At 56.0% G+C, this 21,908-nt stretch overlaps 6 protein-coding genes across 6 annotated transcripts; 2 read left to right on the top strand and 4 right to left on the bottom strand.

Annotated features, from left to right (window-relative positions):
* Positions 1-82: 82 nt before the first annotated feature.
* Positions 83-2,690, bottom strand: IE81DRAFT_320754 (hypothetical protein). The gene is made up of 7 exons (XM_025513127.1): positions 2,062-2,690; positions 1,843-1,978; positions 1,724-1,778; positions 1,560-1,647; positions 1,237-1,486; positions 776-1,140; positions 83-699 (listed from the first exon to the last, which is right to left on the bottom strand). Exons 1-7 carry the CDS (start codon positions 2,398-2,400, stop codon positions 172-174), a joined length of 1,761 nt encoding a protein of 586 aa, XP_025372301.1. The 5' UTR covers positions 2,401-2,690; the 3' UTR covers positions 83-171.
* A 2,334-nt stretch (positions 2,691-5,024) lies between these two features.
* On the bottom strand, positions 5,025-6,249 carry IE81DRAFT_320758 (hypothetical protein). Its single transcript, XM_025513128.1, has 2 exons — positions 5,838-6,249; positions 5,025-5,747 (listed from the first exon to the last, which is right to left on the bottom strand). The coding sequence occupies exons 1-2, from the start codon at positions 5,916-5,918 to the stop codon at positions 5,493-5,495; spliced, it is 336 nt and encodes a 111-aa protein (XP_025372302.1). The 5' UTR covers positions 5,919-6,249; the 3' UTR covers positions 5,025-5,492.
* Positions 6,250-10,165: 3,916 nt separating this feature from the next.
* IE81DRAFT_364504 (Pre-mRNA-splicing factor RSE1) lies at positions 10,166-14,387 on the bottom strand. Its single transcript, XM_025516860.1, has 5 exons — positions 13,983-14,387; positions 13,505-13,896; positions 13,139-13,426; positions 11,022-13,061; positions 10,166-10,954 (listed from the first exon to the last, which is right to left on the bottom strand). Exons 1-5 carry the CDS (start codon positions 14,209-14,211, stop codon positions 10,250-10,252), a joined length of 3,654 nt encoding a protein of 1,217 aa, XP_025372303.1. The 5' UTR covers positions 14,212-14,387; the 3' UTR covers positions 10,166-10,249.
* A 142-nt stretch (positions 14,388-14,529) lies between these two features.
* Positions 14,530-16,094, top strand: IE81DRAFT_364506 (hypothetical protein). The gene is made up of 4 exons (XM_025516861.1): positions 14,530-15,049; positions 15,130-15,338; positions 15,410-15,550; positions 15,652-16,094. The coding sequence occupies exons 1-4, from the start codon at positions 14,664-14,666 to the stop codon at positions 15,837-15,839; spliced, it is 924 nt and encodes a 307-aa protein (XP_025372304.1). The 5' UTR covers positions 14,530-14,663; the 3' UTR covers positions 15,840-16,094.
* Positions 16,095-16,933: 839 nt separating this feature from the next.
* Positions 16,934-17,884, top strand: IE81DRAFT_328397 (hypothetical protein; the record flags this gene model as incomplete). The annotated part of the gene is made up of 5 exons (XM_025515103.1): positions 16,934-17,081; positions 17,147-17,330; positions 17,416-17,440; positions 17,516-17,594; positions 17,667-17,884. 5 exons carry the CDS (start codon positions 16,934-16,936, stop codon positions 17,882-17,884), a joined length of 654 nt encoding a protein of 217 aa, XP_025372305.1.
* Positions 17,885-18,535: 651 nt separating this feature from the next.
* Positions 18,536-21,820, bottom strand: IE81DRAFT_345192 (golgi adaptor HA1/AP1 adaptin gamma subunit; the record flags this gene model as incomplete). Its single annotated transcript, XM_025515888.1, has 8 exons — positions 18,536-18,640; positions 18,721-18,813; positions 18,889-19,845; positions 19,930-20,458; positions 20,525-20,856; positions 20,930-21,245; positions 21,346-21,635; positions 21,716-21,820. 8 exons carry the CDS (start codon positions 21,818-21,820, stop codon positions 18,536-18,538), a joined length of 2,727 nt encoding a protein of 908 aa, XP_025372306.1.
* Positions 21,821-21,908: the final 88 nt, after the last annotated feature.

Here is a 21,908-nt window from a genome sequence, read left to right on the forward strand (position 1 = left end):
ATTACATGCGAGGAAAACCATCAAAGGAAGCATCATCACTTGGTACAACTGCTTGATCAATCTGACAGTCGTGAGGAAGCGGCATGGCGAATCCATCATGAATTTGTGCCTGCGCCTGATAGGTCAAGTAGTCTCACAGACATGCCAGCAGAGAGCGCGTCCAGACGCTTTCTAGGCATCGACCTCTGGCCACTTATCCAGCAGCTCATCCCACAGCTTTTCTCCTCTCTTCCACATGTCAATCTGACCGTCCACAAAATCTCCCAGTAGCTCCTTCATCTCGTACTCCTTGGCCATTGTGAAGACCGTATGTTCTCTGGCCACCTGCTGAGAGAAGGCGACGCTGACATCGTGCGAGGTGGTCACTGCCTCTTGCAGTTCGTTGATACGACCATCCAGCCTCTGCATCCTTTGCACACGCGTCCTTTCCTCGTCCACGCCCCTCACGCTGTCGAATCTGTCGCGTAAGTAGCCTCCAATGCCTGGTCCGCGAACCCCACCATGCCCGTGTCCTGCACCGTGCGGGCTGCTCAAGGATGCCAGGCGATCCCTCTCTGTCACCACGCCCGAGAGGTAATCCGTAAGCTCTTCAAAGTCCAGCTGCTTCTGATCTCTGAGTCGAAGGAGATTGCGATGAGACGACGCGTACGCCAACAAAGCGTGTACCGAGGACAGCAAGTCGTCAGTTGACCGAGAAGCCTGCAGATCGAGGAGGTCAAACACGATGGGCTTAGCGCGACACCACATGATTCCCAAATGCCATGCACAGACTCACGAGCTGCTTTTGCATTCTAGACCATTCCATGTTGGCTGCAGCGAAGCGATTTAGAGGGTCTGTGATGCCGCTCTCCAAGTAGCCGAGACCTTCGATCGCGCCAGCAAGGTCTTCGTAGTCCGTGGCGAGGTCTTCAGAATCAACGCCAAGATTTGGCGAGTAGAGTGCAGGGGACGACAGGGGAGATTTGAGCGTCGATTTGGAAGCAATTGGCGACGCGGTGGATATTGGAGCCAGTTTGGAAGGCCGTGTGCGAGAGGACGCGGGCGACCGAGAGGAAGATGAGGGATCCCACGAAACGCCGAGCCCGAAACGTGAGGCAAATGTAGGCGTTTTGGTTTCATGGGGAGTAAGGGAGGGCGGTCCTGAAAACCATCAGCACGTGTGAGCGGACGATAGCAGATGTTCCGAGACAGCTTGAGCGTCCCAAAACAAATGTACACCTTGATCTTTTTACTCACCGCCATGTCTCGCCCTGGCCCTCGTGACGACCCTTTCGGTGCTAGCTAGCCCCTCTTCAAGCCTCTCCAGCTTGTCCTTCATGGCTTCATATTTCTCATCTGGCTTTCGAACCTTGGTGAATGCATTGAGCAGGGTGTCCGTCAAGCCGTCCAAGAGGCCTCCTGGTTGTCCACCGCCTGGTCCAGAGTAATGATTCTCATTCGACTGTCTGCCATGCGTCGAGCTGACATGCGTGTGCATGTCCACGTGCTATTGTACGAGGTCGAACCTGGTAAGCTAGAACCCAAAAAAGAACTTTTGCAGCACTGCGCGCTGCCCTCACCCATTCCGTAGATTCCAAGAAGGTCCGGAGAAGCTGTGCGCGCTGCAATGTTGGGTGTCGACAGGTGCGCTCCAGGAAGAGTTGAAGGCTGCAGAGGAGATCAAGTCGAAATGTGTCAGCCCTTGCGCGTGTGCATACAATGACCTGCACGCGGTCACACCCACTCTGCCTGCCTGCGCTCGATAAACTCGACGCTGAAGCGATCGCCAGTGAGATACTCTGCAGGGACACGCTGACGTCAGCTGTGAGGTCTGAGCGCAACACCACCTCTAGATCGGCTCACCAAGACGATGCTTGTCAGGCAAGGGTGGCACTAGACAGGCCGGAAAATCCCGCTTGAGGTTGTCCCTCAAGAAGACGAAATCTTGAAATCTCCTGCGTGTGGTCAGTCGCGTCCGGGTGAAATGTGACAGATTCGTCTGCGGGGGCAGCAGAGGTAGGGCACGAGCGATCAACTTTGGCTGCTGAGCGTATACGGGTCGAGATGCTGCTCATGGCTCACCTCTGCTCTGATGCCGTAGCTGATGAATGCTTCCTTGGTGCCTTCATTCTCCCTTCTAGGTTCACACACCTGCACCAGCAAGGAACCTTGCCATTTGGGTCTTTCTCCGTCGCCCTCGGAGGCGCCTCGCGCGAGAGGTGCAAGCGCGTGTCGTGTGATGCCGTCGATGCCGGGGGTTGCCGGACCGGCTGGGCCAAGGCTGGAGCCGAAGGAGACATCTTCCGAAGTGGTGAATTTGCCTCCACCGCTTGAGCCAGGAAGACTGGAGCCCGCTTGATTGAAGGCAGCATCATCGCTGCGGTCCCACGTCACGGACGTGAACGCATCATCCCCATCCATCTTGGTTCAGGAATGTGGAGCTCCTGAAACCTAGAGTGAGAGCTGGAAAGGTAGCGCAAGGAGCCAGAAGTGGTGACGATCGCAGGCTGTGTGGGTGACCGGAAGCATGCACTTTGTGCGAAGAGGTAACGCTGAGAGTGCTGCTGTTCGCAGCAGTCGCTCCCTCAAAACTCCGAAAGGTGGACTTCAAGACGAGACGAGAGGGGAATGGTGGAGTCACGTACGCAGAGTCACCAGTGAGTGGACAAGGCAATCGTGAATACGGCGGGTGTATGCAGTCTCCACTCACCGCTCGATCTCCACTCAGCAGCAGCCGCGTAGCAGCAACAGCTATATAGCTGCAGACCGCCAGGCGGATTCATGCGAACGATGCTGATGCTTGCGCGGCGCAGCCACACGGCGTGTGCGAGCTAGCTGAGCTCGCGGGGTCAGCCGCGCACGCTCTCGTACGGGAGTCACCACTGGTCGGACCTCAGCAGCCTCAACACCTCGACGAGTCCACTCAACTCTGTGATTGCAGCTGATCGGCGGTGATTGGCTCTTGCGTCTACATGAATCTCGAGACAGAATTGCCAGCTTGTTCCAAAGCGACGAGGGCTCGCTGCACCCAGAAATCACGCTCGAGAGCGACACGGACACGCGGCCGATCGTGGGGTCAAGTGCAGATCGCAAGCTTTTCATCTCGCGCTGGGCTTCTTCTACCGACTCGCAGCTTCTTCGGAATACCGTTGGGAGAGCATCATTTCACGAGCATCTCATCCGTTCAGGCCAGCTCTCATTTTACGATTACCTGACAGCAATGAGCTGTAAGAATCATGCCCCCAAAGCTCAAAGAGATGCGTCGGCGATCCGGCGGTGGAGAGCGGCTTGAACTGTGAATGGTCACGGACCGCCCAGCCGCACTCCCTAAACCGGAGCTTGAATCGCGAGCAAGTCGTTCATCGTGAATCAAAATCAAATAAGGAAACGCAAAATCAGGAATCCAATCATGTCCCTGTTGTGCACCTTCGGCATTTCCTCCGGCCAATCGCTTCGCAGAGGAAAGGTCACGAGGATGAGTGACGAGGTGTGGAGGGAGTCGAGAGTCTGGACCGCTGATGCTATGAACCTGCAGGTCGGTCCAACTAGCGCGTAGAGCAGCGTGCCTGCCTGCGTACCGCGTACCTCGTGGTGCCAGCAGGGAAAGACGGGCTTGACGCCGGTCTTGCCCAAGCCACCAACGCATCAATCCTGACTACTGTGACTGTAGTTCCGCGATAAGGGCTTCTTTGAGTTGCTCCATGTGGGTCACAGGCATCCCGCCTAGTGACCAATCGTGAATGACCACGAGGATGTATGAGAGGTGTCTGAAGTCGCGAGCGCGCCTTGAGCCTTGATAGCGAGTGCGACCTGGGTGCCGATTGCTTGCACGGCTATCGAGGCTCTTTGGTTCGTCTGACATACTCCTGATCTCCATCACCCTCAGCACTCGCCTCGTACTCGCACCGCCAATAAACCCGTGATTCTGCTCCAAGATGTCTGACGGTAAGTCGAGCTCTGGACGCCGACTAGATTGAGGCGGACATGGCACTCCTTCCCAACCGCTCACTCTTCCACTCTTCTTCCCGCTGCCATTGCAAACTCTCTCAAGAGTCCAAGACCATTCCTGAGGCCAAGCAGGACCTCAACACTCACGAGCTCTCGTCTGGCGCCAACGAAAGCACGCACACCGACGAGTCTGGCGTAAGCGGACTGCTCCATAAGGTGACGGACAAGGTGCAGGAGGTCGGACACAAGCTGGCCGCAAAGGATGACGAGTGAGTGACTGGTTGTTGGAGGGGCCATGCGAAGAGCGCGACTGGTTGTCGGACGGGCCATGCGAAGGATGTGACTGTCTCTCTGAGTCAAATCGAGACGAGAGCGGCACGTTGCAGACCTGCTTGTCTGCTCGTCTGCGGCTGTCCGCGCTTTACGCACAGAGATGGGTGTGTAGCCCATCCATGTCACAGAGCCCGCCGCTTCTTGCAGGGTCGGAGCAAGCCGCCAAGAGACGACACTGACCCAGTCTCTTGACATCTGACGTCTCCCACTAGAACGCACATCGCTCAGCAAGAGCACTACGTCAACGAGAGACCAGGAGGTGGTCAGATCTCGATGGGCATGCAATGATGCCGAGAAGCGCTTCGATCCCATCGCTGTATCAAGCATGTAGTACGGAGCGACACGTCCGTCACCCGCTGTATCAAGCATGTAGTAGTACGGAGCGAGACGTCCGTTACCCTCTTCTCATGCTTGAATGCACGTCTTCTGACCGCCTTCCCTGATTCGACGGTGCGGTCATGTGATCGGGTACATGTCTAACGCGTGGAATCAGCGCACCCAGCTCGCACCACCAGCGGTGATTTCGAGATCGTGGTCGTATCATTTGGCGCTGAGCCGTCTGTACTACTAGCGATGAGAATCACGCAGTCAACTAGCTGACGAAAGATTCGCTTGCGCTGACCGAGTGCGGTCGCGCGTACATGTATTCAAGGTGCTTTGCGTCGACGAGAGCTTATATCACAGTGAGGTACGTAGTGAGAAGTAGGGGTGGAGAAGGCATCGAACCAGTGTGTCGGTCGATCGCCACATGATGAATCAGGTACCGCTGCTGATTGTCTTGATGATGGCGCAAGGGAGGGCTTGCGCTGGCGGAATCTGGGCTTGATTGAAGACCATGTACAGCTGAGGTCGCGAATTCGATGGTGAATGCGATCAATTTGGGGGCGAAGGGAAGAGGTTGATGGATCATTTGGCGTGACTTCAGAGGCGTGCGTCGGAAGGCGTGCATCCGATAGACAGCCTGCTGTCAGTCAAAGAGGGGTGCGCTGCTTGTGACGGTTGAGCCTGGAAGGTGACGACGAGATGACGATGTGAAAAGTTTGTGGATTCAACGGTGACCGAATGAAAGTTGGCGATGTGTCCGAGATGGCCAAGTCACATTGACTTGAGCATTGACAGACTAGTGTGGAGAATCGCTCGAGTTGAGGTGATCTAAGAAGGTTGGGAGCCATGGGTTGTGTTCATGCAGGCTGCCATCTTGAGCTGGTTGATGAATCGAGGCACGATATGCTCTACCAAGCAGGCAGGCGAACGGGGCCAAGCTTGCGCTCGCGTTTCCAGTTTGGAGGACGACGTGCCTCAGCTTCAGGAGCGGGATTGGCTTCGCGCTTCCAGTTTGGAGGGCGACGGGGGTCTGCCTCGGGATTGGGACCACGCTTCCAGGAGATTGGGCGACCGCTGAACGCCTCGCGTTTCTCGACCTCTACAGCCTCTTCACTTCGCCATTGAATTCTGCTTGGTGCCCGATTTCCCTGTGGCTCGGGCGACTGTATGCGTTGATCAGGAGAGGTAGAATGCGTCAACGTGAGTGTCAACGGCTGCGGCGGTGGTAAGGCGCACCGTGCTGATCTACTCACGCGCTCGACGAGACTAGGAGCAGCTGCAACGCAGGCAACAGCCAGCATGCTGGTGATAGCGAGAGCACGCAGAAGCTTCATGATGGACGAAGGTGGTGCTGAAGCGAGGTGAAGAGCTTGACCGTTGAGCGTCGAGTGTGTGGCTTGTGGAAAAGGCCGATTGCGATCGACGTGACGCAAGTCGCAGAGCTCCCAGCGTAGATCGACGAGATAGCTGAGTGAGGTGTGAACGAAGAGTGTGGAGGCGTGATTGAGAGGGTGAGGGATGGTAGGGATGAATTTGTCAGTCACGAGTGGGCCCACAACCACGACGCTCGGGGGCTCTGATTATATGTTGATAGCGAGCGAGCAGGACGTGACGATGGCAGGAGCTGAGATGAAAGAGAGCTGCTTGGCTGCAGCGGGGTGCCGTCATCCATCAAACCCACCGACCCCAATTTTGTGGGCAACGAACTCAGCCGCATCAATCATTGCACCGGAGCAGCAGGTGGGCAAAGCTCCGTGACCAGAGGTTGGCCGGCATGTGAACACTCGCAGCTCCATGAAGGACGCTGCTGGGACATGAGAGCACGCAAAGCTAGGGGTGGTTGCGTGGACGCAGCAGCGTCACAGCAGTGTAAGACGCGGGAAGCTGCACGATGAAACCCCCTGCAAGTTTACGCGCGCGCGAGAGGCAAGGCACGCGGCAAGCAGCTCACATCATCAAGCAGACATGCATGGGTTTTGTCCCCCCCCCCCCCCCAATGCAGCAAGGTGCAGCAGACTCAGACACCCCTTTGACGGGTCGCGGCTAGGCAGCTCGATCGCGGCGATCACCGCACGCACTTTTCGCCCTTGCCTCATGTCTCGCAGCTAGCTAGCACAACCCGGATCAGGGCTCGCACGCGCATTGCTCCCGGTTCATCCTTGGGCGTCGAAAGATCTCTCGAAGGCCTTGGCACAGCGCCACAGCCCGGCACCACTCGACGGTGAAGCAGCGGTGAGCAAGAAGGCAACGCACGCAAGGAGTCTCCCAGCGCCCACAACTCGGGTCGGCCCCTGCTTTCTCCCCCCCTGACCGTCTTTGACAGAGCTTTGATGCTCCAAGCCGTCATCGCTGCTGTCAAGGAGGTCCCAGCGAAGCAGCATCGTTACATGGAGGCCAGTGCGCATCCTGAGCGGTTGCTGCCGATCCGCAGGCCCTGCCTGCCACAGGCAGCAAGAGGATCAAGGGTGACGATCGAGTAGAAGTCCTCTGTAGCGGCCAAAGACATCCGCATCGGGAGACGTTCCTGAGCGACACCTGTGTTGCAGGAATGTTCTCAGACGCTCCAAGTGACGGTGCCCAGCAGTGCCCTTGCTGGCTGCCCTGCTGCCTGCCGCATTCAATCTAAATGGTGCCGAATCTCGCACTAGCGTGTTCCCGTGACGCGAGCTGCATCGACTCACCCGCCAATTAAAGCAAGAACCCTGCCGACTTGGCAGCAACTCACGTCGTCGAAAGTCGTCCTTGGGATGGCGCGAGACTTGCTAATATGCTTGGCAGATGAGGTGTCTGCCTGTTGAAGATCTTGTCGCGCGCGGATGAGATCTGCCGGTGGGTGCGGGTGATGATGATACCTATTGCAGACGGCATGGGACAACAATCGTGAATCGTGGATCGTGGTGGATCGGCAACGCTGAACCAAGACTTTACATATGTTGGAGGCGAAGCGGAGTAGGCAGAGCCAGTAAGCAAGGTCTTCCTTCCCTGCTTCGTACGGTGAGGTCGCGAATGCTGGCAGTACGGTCAGAAAAGGTCAATTGTGAGCGCGTATGCTTGGCCAGATCTTGCCCTTGTTCCTCCCGGCTTGCTGCTTGCCGCTTGCCGCATGGCTGTCCACAACCAAGGAGAACTATAGCTGCTTGACTCCTCTTTCGGGGCTGAGGCGTACAGGTCTCGGTAGCACCGTAGCAGATCTCTGACACACCCACGCAGCTCCCGGTTCATCATACGATGTCGAGAAATGGGCACATGAGGAATTGAATATAGACAGATACTGCGCACCGTTGCGGCTCCTCCAATTGCTCTTTATTCCGCCCCGAAACCGCTGTCGTGCCGGCACCACCCTTGCAAATCGCGCATATTAGGTCGCACCTTGCTCAAATGAAACCATGCACATCAGCTCGAGGACTTGAATTGAGTTCGATCAAATCTTACGAAAGCAGACCCAAGAATCGTAAATCAGGATACACGATTCATTAATTCCGATCCGCTGCTGCGCTTATTTCGGCACCATCATTTGGCGCTGGGTTCAGGTTACTCACCACTTTTTCGCCGAGACACACTCGTGACTCTGGTGAATCTGCGAGCTGAATCAGCGCCTCGACATCGAGGCCAAATTGTGATAGAAAATGCTGGCCACAGATCTCTCGAGGAGAATCCGTCATCACTTACACGCCACAGATGTGAGCCTCTGCGAGCGATGTTCGCCTTGGCAGTCGATTATGTAGCCCCACTCATGGAATTCTAGGAGCAAGAGCAAGCAAGAGCTGACGTGGACTGCTGCGTAGCCACTTGTCCAAAGTAGTATGGTCTCAGGGCGCGCGCCTACGGCCCAGAGTAGCAAGGTCAAGAGCGGTTCTAATTTTACCAATATAGCAATTCACGTAGCTTGCCTGGCTGCATGTCAATCCGGTCTGTCCTGTGTTCAGGAGGAGCCCTTGGCATGGCTATGGCTATGGCTGATGCATGGCTTTCACTGACCACGCGGCGATTTGTGCTTTGGATTCATCCGAGCCCGAGCAGCGAGCAAGTCACGATGGAGTGTTCGCACTGACGAGCGCGAATTGTGAATCTGAATCAGAATTCAGAAGAGTCCACGTTGCTGCCATCCTGGATGCAGACCAAGCGCGAATGTGGTCCAAGTCTTGAGTGTTGCGTTCTATAGCGCCTTCCTTGCCAGCAATACATGCCATGTGTACAAAAATTGCTCGCCTGATATATGGTGTCGTGATGCGTGCACACGAATCACGTTTGGTCGTGTGACCATGCACTCGCTATCGCGAGTGTCTCGGGAACGCGGAATTCCGGTCAAGGCGATCGGCGCAGCTGCATAGAGATGAGAAGAGCAACCTGCGACCGGTACAGCATATGTATGAGCTTACAAATATACGTATGGCTCGATCGACGGGCGACGAGGACGATGGTGTACATCACCTGGTTTGACGAGCTTGAGGTCTGTGGGCGCTGCAAGTCCAGGCGAGCGGGAAGAAACTCAGCATCATCGGCGCTGGAACAGCAGGTATGCTGCGATCGAGAAGGAATGAATCTGAGTCGCAACCATAGCGTGACTCACAGGGAGCGCGCAGATCCTGGTCTCTGATCGTGTATGCGTATACAAATGAAGCTCGTACGACCTATGCATGAGTGGTTCAAACCTCGAGTCTGACAGGTGTATGCGCGTTAGGCGGTGCGCAGCCCAGGCGGCTGTTTCGTCTCGGCCTCTAGCTTCCATCCTTGCAACCATCGTGATGAGTGCATGGATGGTCGCGGAGTCTGCTCGGCGAATGGCCTATGCTTATGCTTGCCATGCAGCATAGTCTTCCGGCAAAACCGCCTTTCACAGCTTTCATAATATGAAACTCATGACTGCGGCAACGCGTGGTGCAATTCGCAGCTTTGCGGTGCTGCAGTGAGCTGAGAAACCGCATGGATAAACAGCGGGAAACGGAAGCATATACTCAAACAATCACCTGCCGACGGTCGACGCATGGGCTGAATGAGCATCGACGGTACCGAGGAAAAGACATGGCTGTGCTTTGCTTTGCTATGCAACCAATTCCATGCACCTTGACGGAGAACAGCTGCTGCGCGCTTCGAGAGCAGTGACATGCGTCACCGTGCTCACAGCAAGTCACCACCATGACCACAGCACGGAGCTCAGCTAGGCATCTGCATCTCCCAGGCTGTGCCTTGCACGACTTGCTCTGAGCGCCTGCGGAACCGCCGACTGGCACTTCCCTTGCATGTATGCAGGCGAGCAAACAGCAAAAAAGACGCCCGCCGACAGCCGAGCCAGCGTGCGCATCGGTTCCGACATACGAGGCTAAAGGCTGGACGGTCCCGTCAACGCCTTCATGGTTAGGGTTCACATACATGGAGGCGACGGACGCCGTCTCGTGGCTTCACTCGGAATGCGCATTTCGGTGGCGGTTGGAAGCGCTTGCGTCCTTCCAAGAGCCTTCGCCATGCAGCACCTCTTGCCAGTCTGAATGAAGGCGCTACTACTGCGCATGTGAACTCGGCTTTGCGTTAAACGCGGCCTGGCTGAGATGCGGTTTCCGGAGCCCTTGCCAGCATTGGTGCTCCAGTCATTCCTACACAATTCATTCACGCGAGTTTGAATCCTTGGCGTAGCGTACATGCGGCATTGTGTGACGTTGTTACAAGCTCAGAATGCAGAAGTGGTCCTCATACTCTCTAGCTTTTTGTTCACCTCTGCCGGCGTGCGATCAAGCTCCTCGGCAATAGCCCGTTGTTTGGGCGGGGACAGCAAGCCATAAGTCTCGCATAGGTCGCCATCCACCACGCCTTTCACCGGCGCATAGTAACCTCTGTACGCCAGGTGGTCCCTGCCTACTACGCTAGATGTGGCCTCTTGTCTGAGGTGCATCTCGAGCGTGCTAAGAGTATCGACATCCTCTTTCGCTACAAAGGGTATCAGAGCGCCGATCGTGCCCCCAAGACCAGTGTAGAGAATGACTTCCCTTCCTCCAGGCACGAGACTAACCTTGGTCAAGCTGGTGATGATCTCGTTTAGGTGGTAGTGCGCCACGAGCTGGCTCTTGTGAGGCGCGCCTTGCAGATATGGCTTCTCATGGAGCACTGACAGCCCCGAGGTATCCTCATCCACGGACTTGCTGATGTCGGCGTCTATCCTTGAAATGAAGACATTGCCAAACTTGTCCGCGCCTGCAACAGTATCGTAATCGAGCAATTGAGTGACTGTCATCCACCGTGGCACTGTGTCGTCCGCAAAGATCAGCAAGCGATTTTCTGCGGGCTTGTAGGTGGCGTAGAAGACGGACTCCGCCTGATCGCTGACGATAATGCGAGAGCCTTGGGTCTCGAGCGACACGATCGAGGTGGAGAAGTTCTGCAGGAATGGTGCTGTCATTCAGCACCAGACTTGAAGTGCGATCCCACAAGCAGGTCCAACTCACCTTGTTCTCGCACTTGCGCAACAGCTTCTTCTTGCCGAGGTCATATATGCGCAGAGCTTTGCCCACGCCCGCGAGAAGCCTACCGCCAAACGACTTGAGCGCAAGTGGAATGTCGTCCACCTCAGTCTTCTGCAGTAATTCCAAGCCTCTGCCGTCGTCAATGAGCTTAAAGACGCTCAAATAGGCTTGACCCACAGAGCGAGGACTGACGTGGACGTCGACACCACTGCCAACAACCAAGTAGGGTTCTGCCGCTCCAAAGGGAACCAAAGCGGCGCTGAAGGCTGCTTCGTTACCCTCCAAATCGAGCTGGAATGTTGTCTTGAATCCTTCCGCATCGACGACCCGAATGCAGCTGCTCCATTGCCCAGCTTCACCTCGCACGGGGCCGAAGTCGGCGGCTGGAAGATCAAGGACGCCCCTTTTGACCTTTCTGCTCGACGAGCCGCTTGCCGCTAGTCTCTGGTCCTGAGCCCATGGTGACAATGTGCGATGATCCGCTTCGACCACGTAGAACAAAGTCGTTCTGCTTGGATGGTTCACAAACCGGCGAGGGGTGTAGCTCAAGGGCAGGGTATCCATTTTGAGCTTGGTGCCCAGCGTCGGGATTGTAAAGATCCGCAAGCTGCCAGAGATTATACCAATCAGGCCTTGCGGGCACATTTCAGCAGAGAAAGACCAGGCATGATCGAGCGCTTCGAAGATTAGAGGGGTGAAGTGCGACCGACCCTGATGCGTGTACGAGAGCCAAGATCGGGAGCTGAGCGCGAGCACGGCAGTCTGAGTTCCGTGAACCTTGACTCGGACCAGGCGAACTGGCTTGGCACCCAGGAATCGTGTCCTCGTATCAGTCAATTGCCCAGAGATAGGGTCCAGCACCGTCCGAAGTAGCACACCGTTGGACAATCCGATGTTGACAAAGAGAGTGGCGTGGTTCCTGTCGATGACGGAATCTTCCATCTCTGCAATACAGATGCTGCTCGCCGGCGCGGTCAAAGCTTGGATCGAGATGCTTGCAAGCGTGCTGTCCGGGTCCAGAGAGACGACGCGCACAGTCTGATCGTCACACCCCACAGCCAGGTAAGGTGTTCTTTGCCTTCCTTCCGGCACGTCCGCAATGCTCAGCGTCAAAACTCTTGCGCCGACGCTCTTCCTTTCTTGATACTCGTTCAGCTGACCATCCATGTCAAGCTCAAAGTACACTAGCTCGTTGGTCGGCGCCAGCGCCAACACCACCTGCCTCTGGTTCGTAGCAGCCGCTACGATCTGGGTGGGCCGGCCATTCGGAGCTGCGGGGGTTTCCCACTCCGTGACTTGCTTGTCAATCATGACGTGCCTGATGCCTCCAGGGTGGACTTGGAGGAGTGCATCGGTGCCCAACTGCTGGACAGCCAAGGTGGGCGCGGAGGTCAAGAATCCGGAGTCGCTCACTTCCTCGATGGTTTCGCCGATTGAGAGAACGAGCGTACCGTTGACGAAGGACAGGACGATGTAGGCATCGTACTGATCCTCAGCTTTTAGTTTGGTCGTCCAGACCGCGCCTGGCACTCCTGGCAAATCCGAGCTGATCGCTTCTTGCACCTCGAGACCGTGCTGCAGCATCTTGAACGAGCTTCGCGGTCCTCTGCCGCAAGCAGCTATGATCTGGGGCGAGTCCGTCAAGAGCGGGTTGAGCACCTTGGCGTCCAAGATGGGGTCCAGAGCTGAGATCTCGTCCGTTTGCATGAGATTTTCGAGCGGTCTCGGGACGAAGGTTGGAACCTCTGGTGCCTCGTCTCCTGCGCCAAGAGAATCATGGTCCACGCTGGAGTACTCGGGCAGATCGTCGTCGTCTCCGAGCTTCTGGAACGAGTAAATGTAGCTTGGACCACTCTCCGATGCCACAAAGAGGAGACCTGCTCGCAGAATGACCAGCGATGCGGCAATTGGCACCGTGTCGAAGTACTTGATTTTGAGCGCCTGCATGTCTTCCCCGTCGTGCTCAATTGTGATCTTGAAGAGATCCCCATCCTCATTTTGTACCAGGAAGAAGAAGCCGGTCTGCAGAACGCAGCCAAATAAGGTCAGTCCGCGAGCCGCGCTCGTGAGCTCTCCATGCACCGCCGACGCCCACTCACTTTCATCCTGTGACACACACTCGCAACGATGATGCTGCCGCGCTGTTCTGCATTGACGGGGTTCAATCGCTTTGGTATCGGGACACGATGCTCCTCCCCAACGCTGTGCTTGTAGGAGATGTAGTCCTCGGAGCAGACCAACACTCCGCTCGGACCCTCCCACCTCTCCGACGTTTGATTGTAGCCACCAGGCACAGCGATGAGATGTGATGCGGTGTGGGAGACTGGCGAGGTCCACCTTCGGACCACGTGATTCAAGCCCAAGTCGAGCTCGTAGTATGTCAAGAGCTGCGACGAGGCGGATCAGCAGTCAACGATGAATTTTGATGACTGAAGCAAGCACAACAGCCACATTTCGCCGCTCACCTTTTCAGTACTTTCATAAGCAGCGCCTGAGGCATCCCGATCGGCTTCTTCGTAGCCAACTTCCAGCGCCGCAAATACTGGATTTTCGTAGCCCACGTCCACACCAATGAGCGCATGGATGATCGCGCTATTCCTGTGCGCCTCGAGTGGACTGCTGATGGTCAGGTTGGCAGCTGCGTCCCGATTCAGGATGTACACCAGCTTGGCCTTCTCCAGGGCGCCAATCATCACCGCTCTGCCCTTGGGATCCACCGCCAGATACTGGCCGGGCACTATGCGGCGTGACCCTGATCTGCCGAACGTTTCACAGTGCACCTGCACGAATTGAAGCGTCTTGATGTCCAATTCCAGCAGAGCTATGCGACCTGAATCAGAACCGACGATGAGATAGTCTATGCGGGAGGACGAAGCGTTAGCAAAGCCACGGGCCCAGCCGCATTGTCCAAGCATACAGCCCACCTGAGCATACAGCACTCACCTTTGCTACCGCCAGTCAGCCTGAAGCTGGCCAAGCTGCGCACGATGCCAAAGCATTCCTGCTCAGCCAAGCTCACACTCCTTCCGCTGCTCGTGTCTGGTCTCAGGAGCTCCAACCTGCTGCCACCCCTACAAACCACGATCTCTTGCGTCCTTGTGCCGGAGAATTGTCCCACCACAGCAGCTGTGATGTTGCTGGGCGGAACGAGGGAGAGGTTGTAGAGATGCATGGTGCAGGGCGATGCAGAGCAAGTCGTTCGCGAGATGCTCGAGGAGCGCCACCAGACACCACACTTAGTGCCAATCGGACACGAGGCCTGCGTATATGGTGCGGAGGTGAATAACGAGAGATGCGGGATGGCAATAGTGGCCGTGGGGAAGGTGCACCTGAGCTTGAGGCGTCGAGGGTCGGAATTTTGAATGATCAAGAACATGAATGTTCTTGCGACGCGTCACGTGCTATGCAAGCAGAGGCGGGCTGTATGCCTATCAAAGTTGAACTTCTCTCCCCTGCGCGCCGTCGTGACACTGCCTCCACCTTCTGCTGGGCCCGAGCGGGTGGATGACCACAGCCCATCAACGCTCTTCTTCCCTCACACTGTGACCTGCTCCAAGATCTTGCCCACCAGCACCAAATCTCGCACTCAGTCAACCTCGCCCGTAGTCGCCGCGGTAGGCCGCTATGACAGACCAGAGTGAAGCAGGCCCGTCATCGCATTCCCAATCTAATCTAGCCAAATCGCTCGTGGCTGAGCTCCTAGAGCCCGCACGATCGGCGCGCAAGAGCTCTATCGGCTCCAAATTTCACCCTCCTTCGGCGTCGGAGACTTTTCAAAGCCGCATAGATGGGCGCAAATTTCAACTTGGCAATCCCGATCGACCTAGGCCCAAGGCGGAGAGGGGCAGTGTTGCGGCTAGGAAGCTGAAGCGGAGGGAAGACAGGCTTGTAAAGAGGGCAAAGAGGAGTGGACAAGGCGCTTTGCCTGTCAAGAGCAAAGACGCCAAAAGGGCGCTCAGCAGAAGCGAGCGGCGACGGTCGGGGCTGGATGTGAGGAATGAGCAGCCAAGGTGAGTTCGGGTACGTTTACAAGCGAAGGCGCCCGTGCCTGCGTGCGGATCGTGGCTCACCAACACAGACGCTCTCGCAGCTACGAGTCCCTTTTGCCCACCCACTCGCTCTGGACGCAATACATCCAGTCATTGCTGCAGCTGGTGGATGCCCAAGGTCGTCTCAATGCGGCATCGTTTACCAACTCGAACAACACGGCAGAAGAGCCTCTGATGGTGAAGGACACCGCCATCGGACTCATGCAGCAGAACCTGACCAAAGCAGAGCTTGCAGGGGGCCTCGTTAGAGGTGAGAGATGCATCGATGGGCATGTATGCTGTCCATTACCCATCTGAATTGGCATTCTACCCGCAACACAGTCACCCGTTCTGCGAATCCGGCACTAGTTGGTCTGAGCGGTATCATCGCCCGAGAGACGGAGCAGACTATCGTCATTGTACCTCCACCGCCAGCACCGGCCAACGGCAAGCCCTTTCGCCGGCCAAAGCGGACGACCAAGGGTGAGCTGTTAGATCCCAGCATCTACGCTTGTGTGCAGGTCCGCTTATGAGTTCTTCACTCACGAATCTCCGCCCCTATCTGGTACCGAATGCTCACGCAGTGATTCCTAAGCACGCCACGGACTTCGTTCTCTCCGTTCCACTCCCCAACATCGCCAACTCAGAAGCTGCAAGTGTAGATTCACAGTCGAGGACTCTGGACTTTACATTGCACGGCTCGCAGCTAAGGTACACGCTTCCTACTCGCGCCACGAGAAAGTGGAAGCATCGTCGCGTCGACGAGCTGTGAAAAGCAGCGAAAGCTGTCTTGTTTGCTGCCGCGAGTAAACGCCGATTCCAGTCTGTCGCGCAGTCCGTCTGGCAATCTCTGGGCCATGTGGACGACCACACTTTCGTGAGTCCCAGTCGGGCTGCACAGGTCACTCAATCAAGTCGTCTGACTCTCTGTAAATGCGAAAAGGACCCTGGAAACTCTAATGCCATTCACGCATGCTGCTCCAACGGGATTCTGCTCGCCTCGAATTGGTACCATCAAGAAGCCAGGCACGCCTCAGGTCTGCAAGGGCGAGACCAGGCACCGCGGACTTGGCTTTACTCTGCACTTTGATCTGCGCTCATAAGGGCAGACACATGTGCGACTAACCCTGCTCTAGAGCTAGAGGATCAGACTCGATGCAGGCTGGACGTGGTACACATCACTCCTTCCCTTGCCTCGCGATTCAACCAATACATCATGCAAAAGTGCACTGGATTCCATGTCGCACAAGCGTCTCTGCCAATTCGCAGAGCAACGACTTCATCTAGAGCTCCGCATCCCCTGCGCAAGGAACGTAAATCGATGTTTGGAGGAGCCTCGCACATCGGTACCGTACCGAGGCCCGCGATCGCGATGTGCGATTTATTCTCGCATGCAACCGTCGCCCTTGCTTTCATTTGGCTACGCATCATTCCAGGCACCTCGTATAAGCTTACCTGGGTCCAGCAGCGCATGCAGGCCCCCCCGCGCCCGGAACCCGATTAGCTTCGCCAAGCCAGGTGCTGCTTGCCTTGTGAATCACCAGAGTTTCAGGAGCAGACGAAATCCTCCTAGGATGCCCGCGTCCAGCCGTCTCGTGCGAGGGAAGCTGTAGGCTGCGCAAACGGGTGCCGCACCTGTACCCGCGCTGCGTTGCATCTCATCGCTTTTCCGTGCCTCATCGAAAGTCCCTGAAAATCGCAAGGAGGAATCGGCATATGGGAGTCAAAGCCCGCCGCATCTCACATAAAGTCCAACGACGCCGTCTTTCGTTCTGTAGGAGCCGATCTCGCCCTCGATCCCAGCTAGGCGACTTCATCTCTTACACCGCCTTGAAAGGACGACCACTGACTTCTGTTACTCCCGCCATGAATCACTACACTCTCTTTGCACTCAGCGCTGCCGTTGCTCTCTTGGGCACGGTGAGCGCGTCATTCCCTTACAAACGAAGTGCCGGAGCTGAGGTGCTGTTGCGTCGCGGTATCGACAGGAGTGATGGCTCCATTCATCCAAACAGTAAGTCCTTACATGGCTTCATTGACCAGGGTACTAGAAACTGAGGTCAATCCCTCTTCGAACAGGATTCACGTTTGAGGGCGAGTACAAGAGCCCAGATGCAGTTGCGCTCGCTGCTGTGAAGATGTGCAACGAATTGCAGAAACCCGGCATTGAGCTCGATCGTCACCTCACTTTCGTTCTCGCTCCCTCGGTCGACATGGCTAAGCGCACGATCGACTTCTTCTGCAGCAGCTGGAACGACCAGAGGTGAGCAATGATGGCATGCATATTGCTCAAAAGGAAGCGAAGCGCCCTGGCGTGCCTTGAGCTGATGTAGACCCCATGGTCGCAGTAACTATTATGACGAAAGCTTCAACGTGGGTGTTTGTAGTCGCAATCGGGGGCTAGAGCTATCAGGGAATTTGCTGACATACGATCGTCTCACTCTCTAGGCCGGAAGGTTTCTGGGTTGGAATGGACCCTTGCCCAATGTCGTTGGCAACATCGGCAGGTACACGCACGAGGTCCAAGGTGAGCACCAGCGCTTCTCAGCTATGCATGCCACGTCTGCAACATCGCTCATGCTATGGGCCCTGTGGACAGCTTGGAAAGCACCCAAGGGCAAGCACCTCGACGACTCGTACGCCATCGGACAGGCATGGACCAAAGCTTGCGCTGCTGCCGCCAAAGCCCACAACGGATTCATCCTCAGCATGCCAGACATCAAGTTCCCACTCAACACGCCGGACAAGGGTAATTACGACAGAATGCTGCTTCTGTGCGAGGTCACCAACGAGGAATATGGTCTCGATCCCAAGTGAGAGGCTGCTTTCCAATCAACACAATGCCGAATCCGCAAAATCTGATCGCATCTCTCGTTTGATGACCTCCCGCAGACAAGTGATCGATGCTACTAAGGAGGTGAGCGCTTTCCTGTCTTCGGCACAAAGATCAACGCACGTGAACGAACCTCATGATCGCTCTGCGCTCCTGCTCTTGTCATTAGGCAGCCCTCAAAGCTGGCTTCGTCAAGGTGGACTAGAGCAGACAAATTGTCTCTAGAGGGTCACGCACGGCGTCGCTCGACCCGACAAAGCGCGGCGGGTTTTCCGCGTCACTTACTCCCGATGATCCTAGACGCTGCGGCCAAGACTCTGATTTTGGCCACCCTATCGACATCCTCCGAAATTGCTTCTCGCTCAATCATGAGATCCCACTCACCACTAGCCCTATCACTTCGCGTCCTCTGACTCCTTGAACAAGCTGCGCCTTCCTGGCGAATGACACTCCGCCGACATTTCGCGATGTGAAAGATCAGCGACTCGAGACGTGCGATACGGGGCTTTGCCTCCAGTCCAGTGAGCATGAGAGTGAAGGACAAGAGTGATGCATTGACCGCGGGTTGCCGAATTTGCTGCAGCTCAGCCAGCGTGACACGTCGACAAGATCAATAGCAGTGTTCGAAAGATGGATCAGGCGGAGGTGAGATCTGCAGGAAAACCCGAAAAGTCGACCTGATCTTGAACTTGCTGTCCAGCTTTCGAGAAACCTACTCTGAGTCTCAATCGGACCTGTGCCTAGGTAGACAGAAGGAGTTGGGGTAGAAGCGGCGTCAGCGAAGCTCGAGCTGCGAGACACTCTGAGCTGCGCAACTTACCCCCACTGGTGTCATTACTCGAAGCTGCTGTGTTTCCACCCTGCCAGGCGCTATAGTGCTGTTGCTGATCGCGAGCATCTGCAGCTTTTGTGACTGTGAGGAGAGGAAGCAGCTAGTTCAGTCAGTCACAACGCTCCATGCTTTGACCCTAAACCGCATCGTGCTCACCTTCGGAACGGCCGCCTGGAAGTTGACGCCTTCTACCTCACCGCTCAAAGCTTCGAATCTAGCTGTGATGTTGACGATATCCTTTCTAGCGGCGTTGACCGCCGGGGTGAGGGTGATTCTCAATCCATTCTGATCGTAAGCTGTGTAGGCTTTCGTCGCAGATGGTGCAGGCGCGGACATAGCGGGAGGGGGAGAGGCAGCCGCTGGCCTTGATTGCTGCACGGGCTGAGTAGAGGGAGACGGGCCAGATAGTCCACTTCCGCCTGAAGCGCCGAATATGTCCAGTCCTGCCAAGCCGTCATTTGCCGCGGCACCAGGTGGAGGACTCGACGCCCCACCCAATCCACCGAAACCGTTCGAAGAGGGCGCCGGGCGTGAAGGGGCAGCTGGTGAGTCTCCGAACAGACCCATGATGTCGTTGACGGAGCTCTTGGAGCTAGCTTGTTGCGCAGGTGAAGCAGCTGCTGTAGTCGCTGCAGCTCCGTCGTCCGTTCCCAACCCTCCGAAGATGTCCGCCAGTAAATCTTGCGCGCTCTGTTGAGGTGCGGCAGTGGTCTGATGTGCAGCAGATGTCGGTGCTCCAGCAGGCATCTCGTCGCCCATAAGATCCAGCAATGCATCCTTGTCCGTCCTTGTGCTTCCAACTGCCCGTTTTTCGCTGACCGTGCCTACCACCGTAGCGCGTATCTCGGGAGGTGGCATCGGTTCCAGCACGCCACCCCTGATGTCCTGCCTTCGCAAGAGAGCGTTAAATTCCACCGCACGCTGTTGTATCTCCACCTCTACGCTAGTGTTGTGATTAGCTAGGATGCCCTCCACGCGAGCCTGCTGCTGTGCATCTGAAACCCTCGTGGTGAGTTTGGCCAAAGAGGTCAGCACCCACTGCCGAATATGCGAATTTGCGTACGGCGAGTCGAGCACAGACGTGATCAGATCGAGGACATCTTTTGCTTTGAGCTGCAATCGCCGGCATCGGAGGTGCGCTATCGGTGAGCAAGGGCGCCAGGTGACGGTTTGGCTCTAAAAGTGAAATGAACTCACCTCTCTGGGCGCCTCCTCCTCGTCAAATGTGCCTCCCTGCAATAGGCTCTCTCCAAACTCCCCAATGACCCAGACCGCAGCCAAGGTGAGACTCTCCTGAGAGAAGTCCGCGTGTAGCGCCGTGAACAGTTTCTGAGCTGTGTATCCGTGCAACTCGGGGGTATGGCAGACGAGGCGAATGAAAGAAGAGAGGACCTCTTCGCGAACGTAATTGCCTGCAAGTTTGAGGACGCGCAGGACTGTGTCGATGTGCCAACGGCGATTGGGCGCAAATCTCTCGGCAGCAAGGCAAATTTGAGTGGTCAAGCCAAGCTTGAATTCGTTGTCCGCTACTTCCAAAAATGCCAAGAGCTCCCGTGTCAGTACGCGCACGTTAGCTTCGTTGATGAGTGCGTAAGATAGCTCAAGCGCCCGCCGCCTGATGGAGATGTCACCATCGCGCAAGCAGTCTAGGATGATGTTGCGATGCCTCTGAACTGCGTTTGTATCCATCGACACGACCTTGTTCAAAGTGTTGAGCGCCACATATCTATGTAGACAAAGAGATTGCTCAGACGCCAAGCCGTGCAGCAGTGAAGGGCGCGCATACACGCACCTGATGTTGTTGTCCCGATTGCTCAAGAACTTTCCAAGAATGTTGATTGCCATGACCCTTAGACCATTCTCCGCTTCAATTTCCAGCACAGTCAAGACAGTCTCGTAAAGGATGGAGTTGCCGACATTCTTGGACGCTTCGGTGTTGGTAGCTACTTGGGCAAGGACGTCGTTCATTGCTTCGCTGGCGGCGGCGTCCCCCTTGCCGAGCAGACGAAGAAGACGTAAGATTTTGCATTGCAGGAATGGATCGGTGATGCCGCTGACGTCGTGCTCGGGTGAGTAGCCGGTGGTCACCAAGGCTTTGAGATGCCTGACCAGTAGCGGCACAGTCTGCGCTCAAAGAATCAGACGCGAGGGTGAATGTATGCGCAATGTTGTGGAGATGCCAAGACGATGCACTCACCGAACGGAACTCTGCCAGAGCCTCTTCGTTCTGCGTACAGATTTCGATGGCCAGGGTAACCCCGCATAGCAAAACACCGTGATTCTTATCGGACAAAAATTGTCTGGCTCTCCCGGTAAAGTTTTCCAGCAGGTCGGGCACCTTGCGCACAATCCTCATCGCGCAGAGAGCAGCTTTCCGGCGGATGTAGGTGTTGGTGCTGCCCATCAGCCTGTTGACTTCATCTGAGAGATCTCGAGACATTTCCTCCGATGCGATGTTGGCGAAAGTGCAAAGAGCTAGACCGACCACATACATGTTGGTGTGCTCCATGTCGCTGTAAGAATTGCCAGGCGCAAGACATGGGGTCAGCACACATGGGGCGATTGCGTCATCGAAGGCCCCGTTTAACAAAGGCACGAGCTTATGCCACTCACTTCTTTAGGCCGTTCGTGACAAGCGTGAGCACCTCGGTGTTCTCGTCGAGCAGCAGCATGATGCCCAAGTATCCCAAACGCTTATCGGTGAACCTGGGCGTAGCTACCAACTTGAGACACTCTATCTGACCAAAGTGAGCTGGATAGCCCAGCATGTGGATATAGAGCAGTTTAGCAATGTTGTTGTGAAGAGCAAACGGATCGGCTTGCTTGAAAGAGGACCGGATCTGAGCTGACTCCTTTTGGATCAACGCTCGCTCGTCGGCTTGAGTCTTGCAGGCTCGTATGGCCTGCGAGCAGTCGGCACGCATCGTGAGTTGCTTGGGCGAAGCAAAGGCGGCGGAGACAGAATTCAGAGTGTCTCACTCACCTTTATCAGTGCTTTGAGATTGTAAAGCCCAGCAGAGGCCATGAGGCCGCCGAGGCGAGGATCCAGGGCGGCGACCTGCTGTTGCTTGGCGAAGAAGGACGACATGCTGCACACGTCGAGGTGTGAGGGTGAGACTGGCTAAGTTGGACTGACACGGGACACTTCAGCTGACCATCCAGTGATCTGCTGACGA

This window comes from Ceraceosorus guamensis, assembly GCF_003144195.1.
Source record: "Ceraceosorus guamensis strain MCA 4658 unplaced genomic scaffold IE81scaffold_7, whole genome shotgun sequence".
NCBI classification, from domain to species: Eukaryota; Fungi; Basidiomycota; class Exobasidiomycetes; order Ceraceosorales; family Ceraceosoraceae; genus Ceraceosorus; species Ceraceosorus guamensis.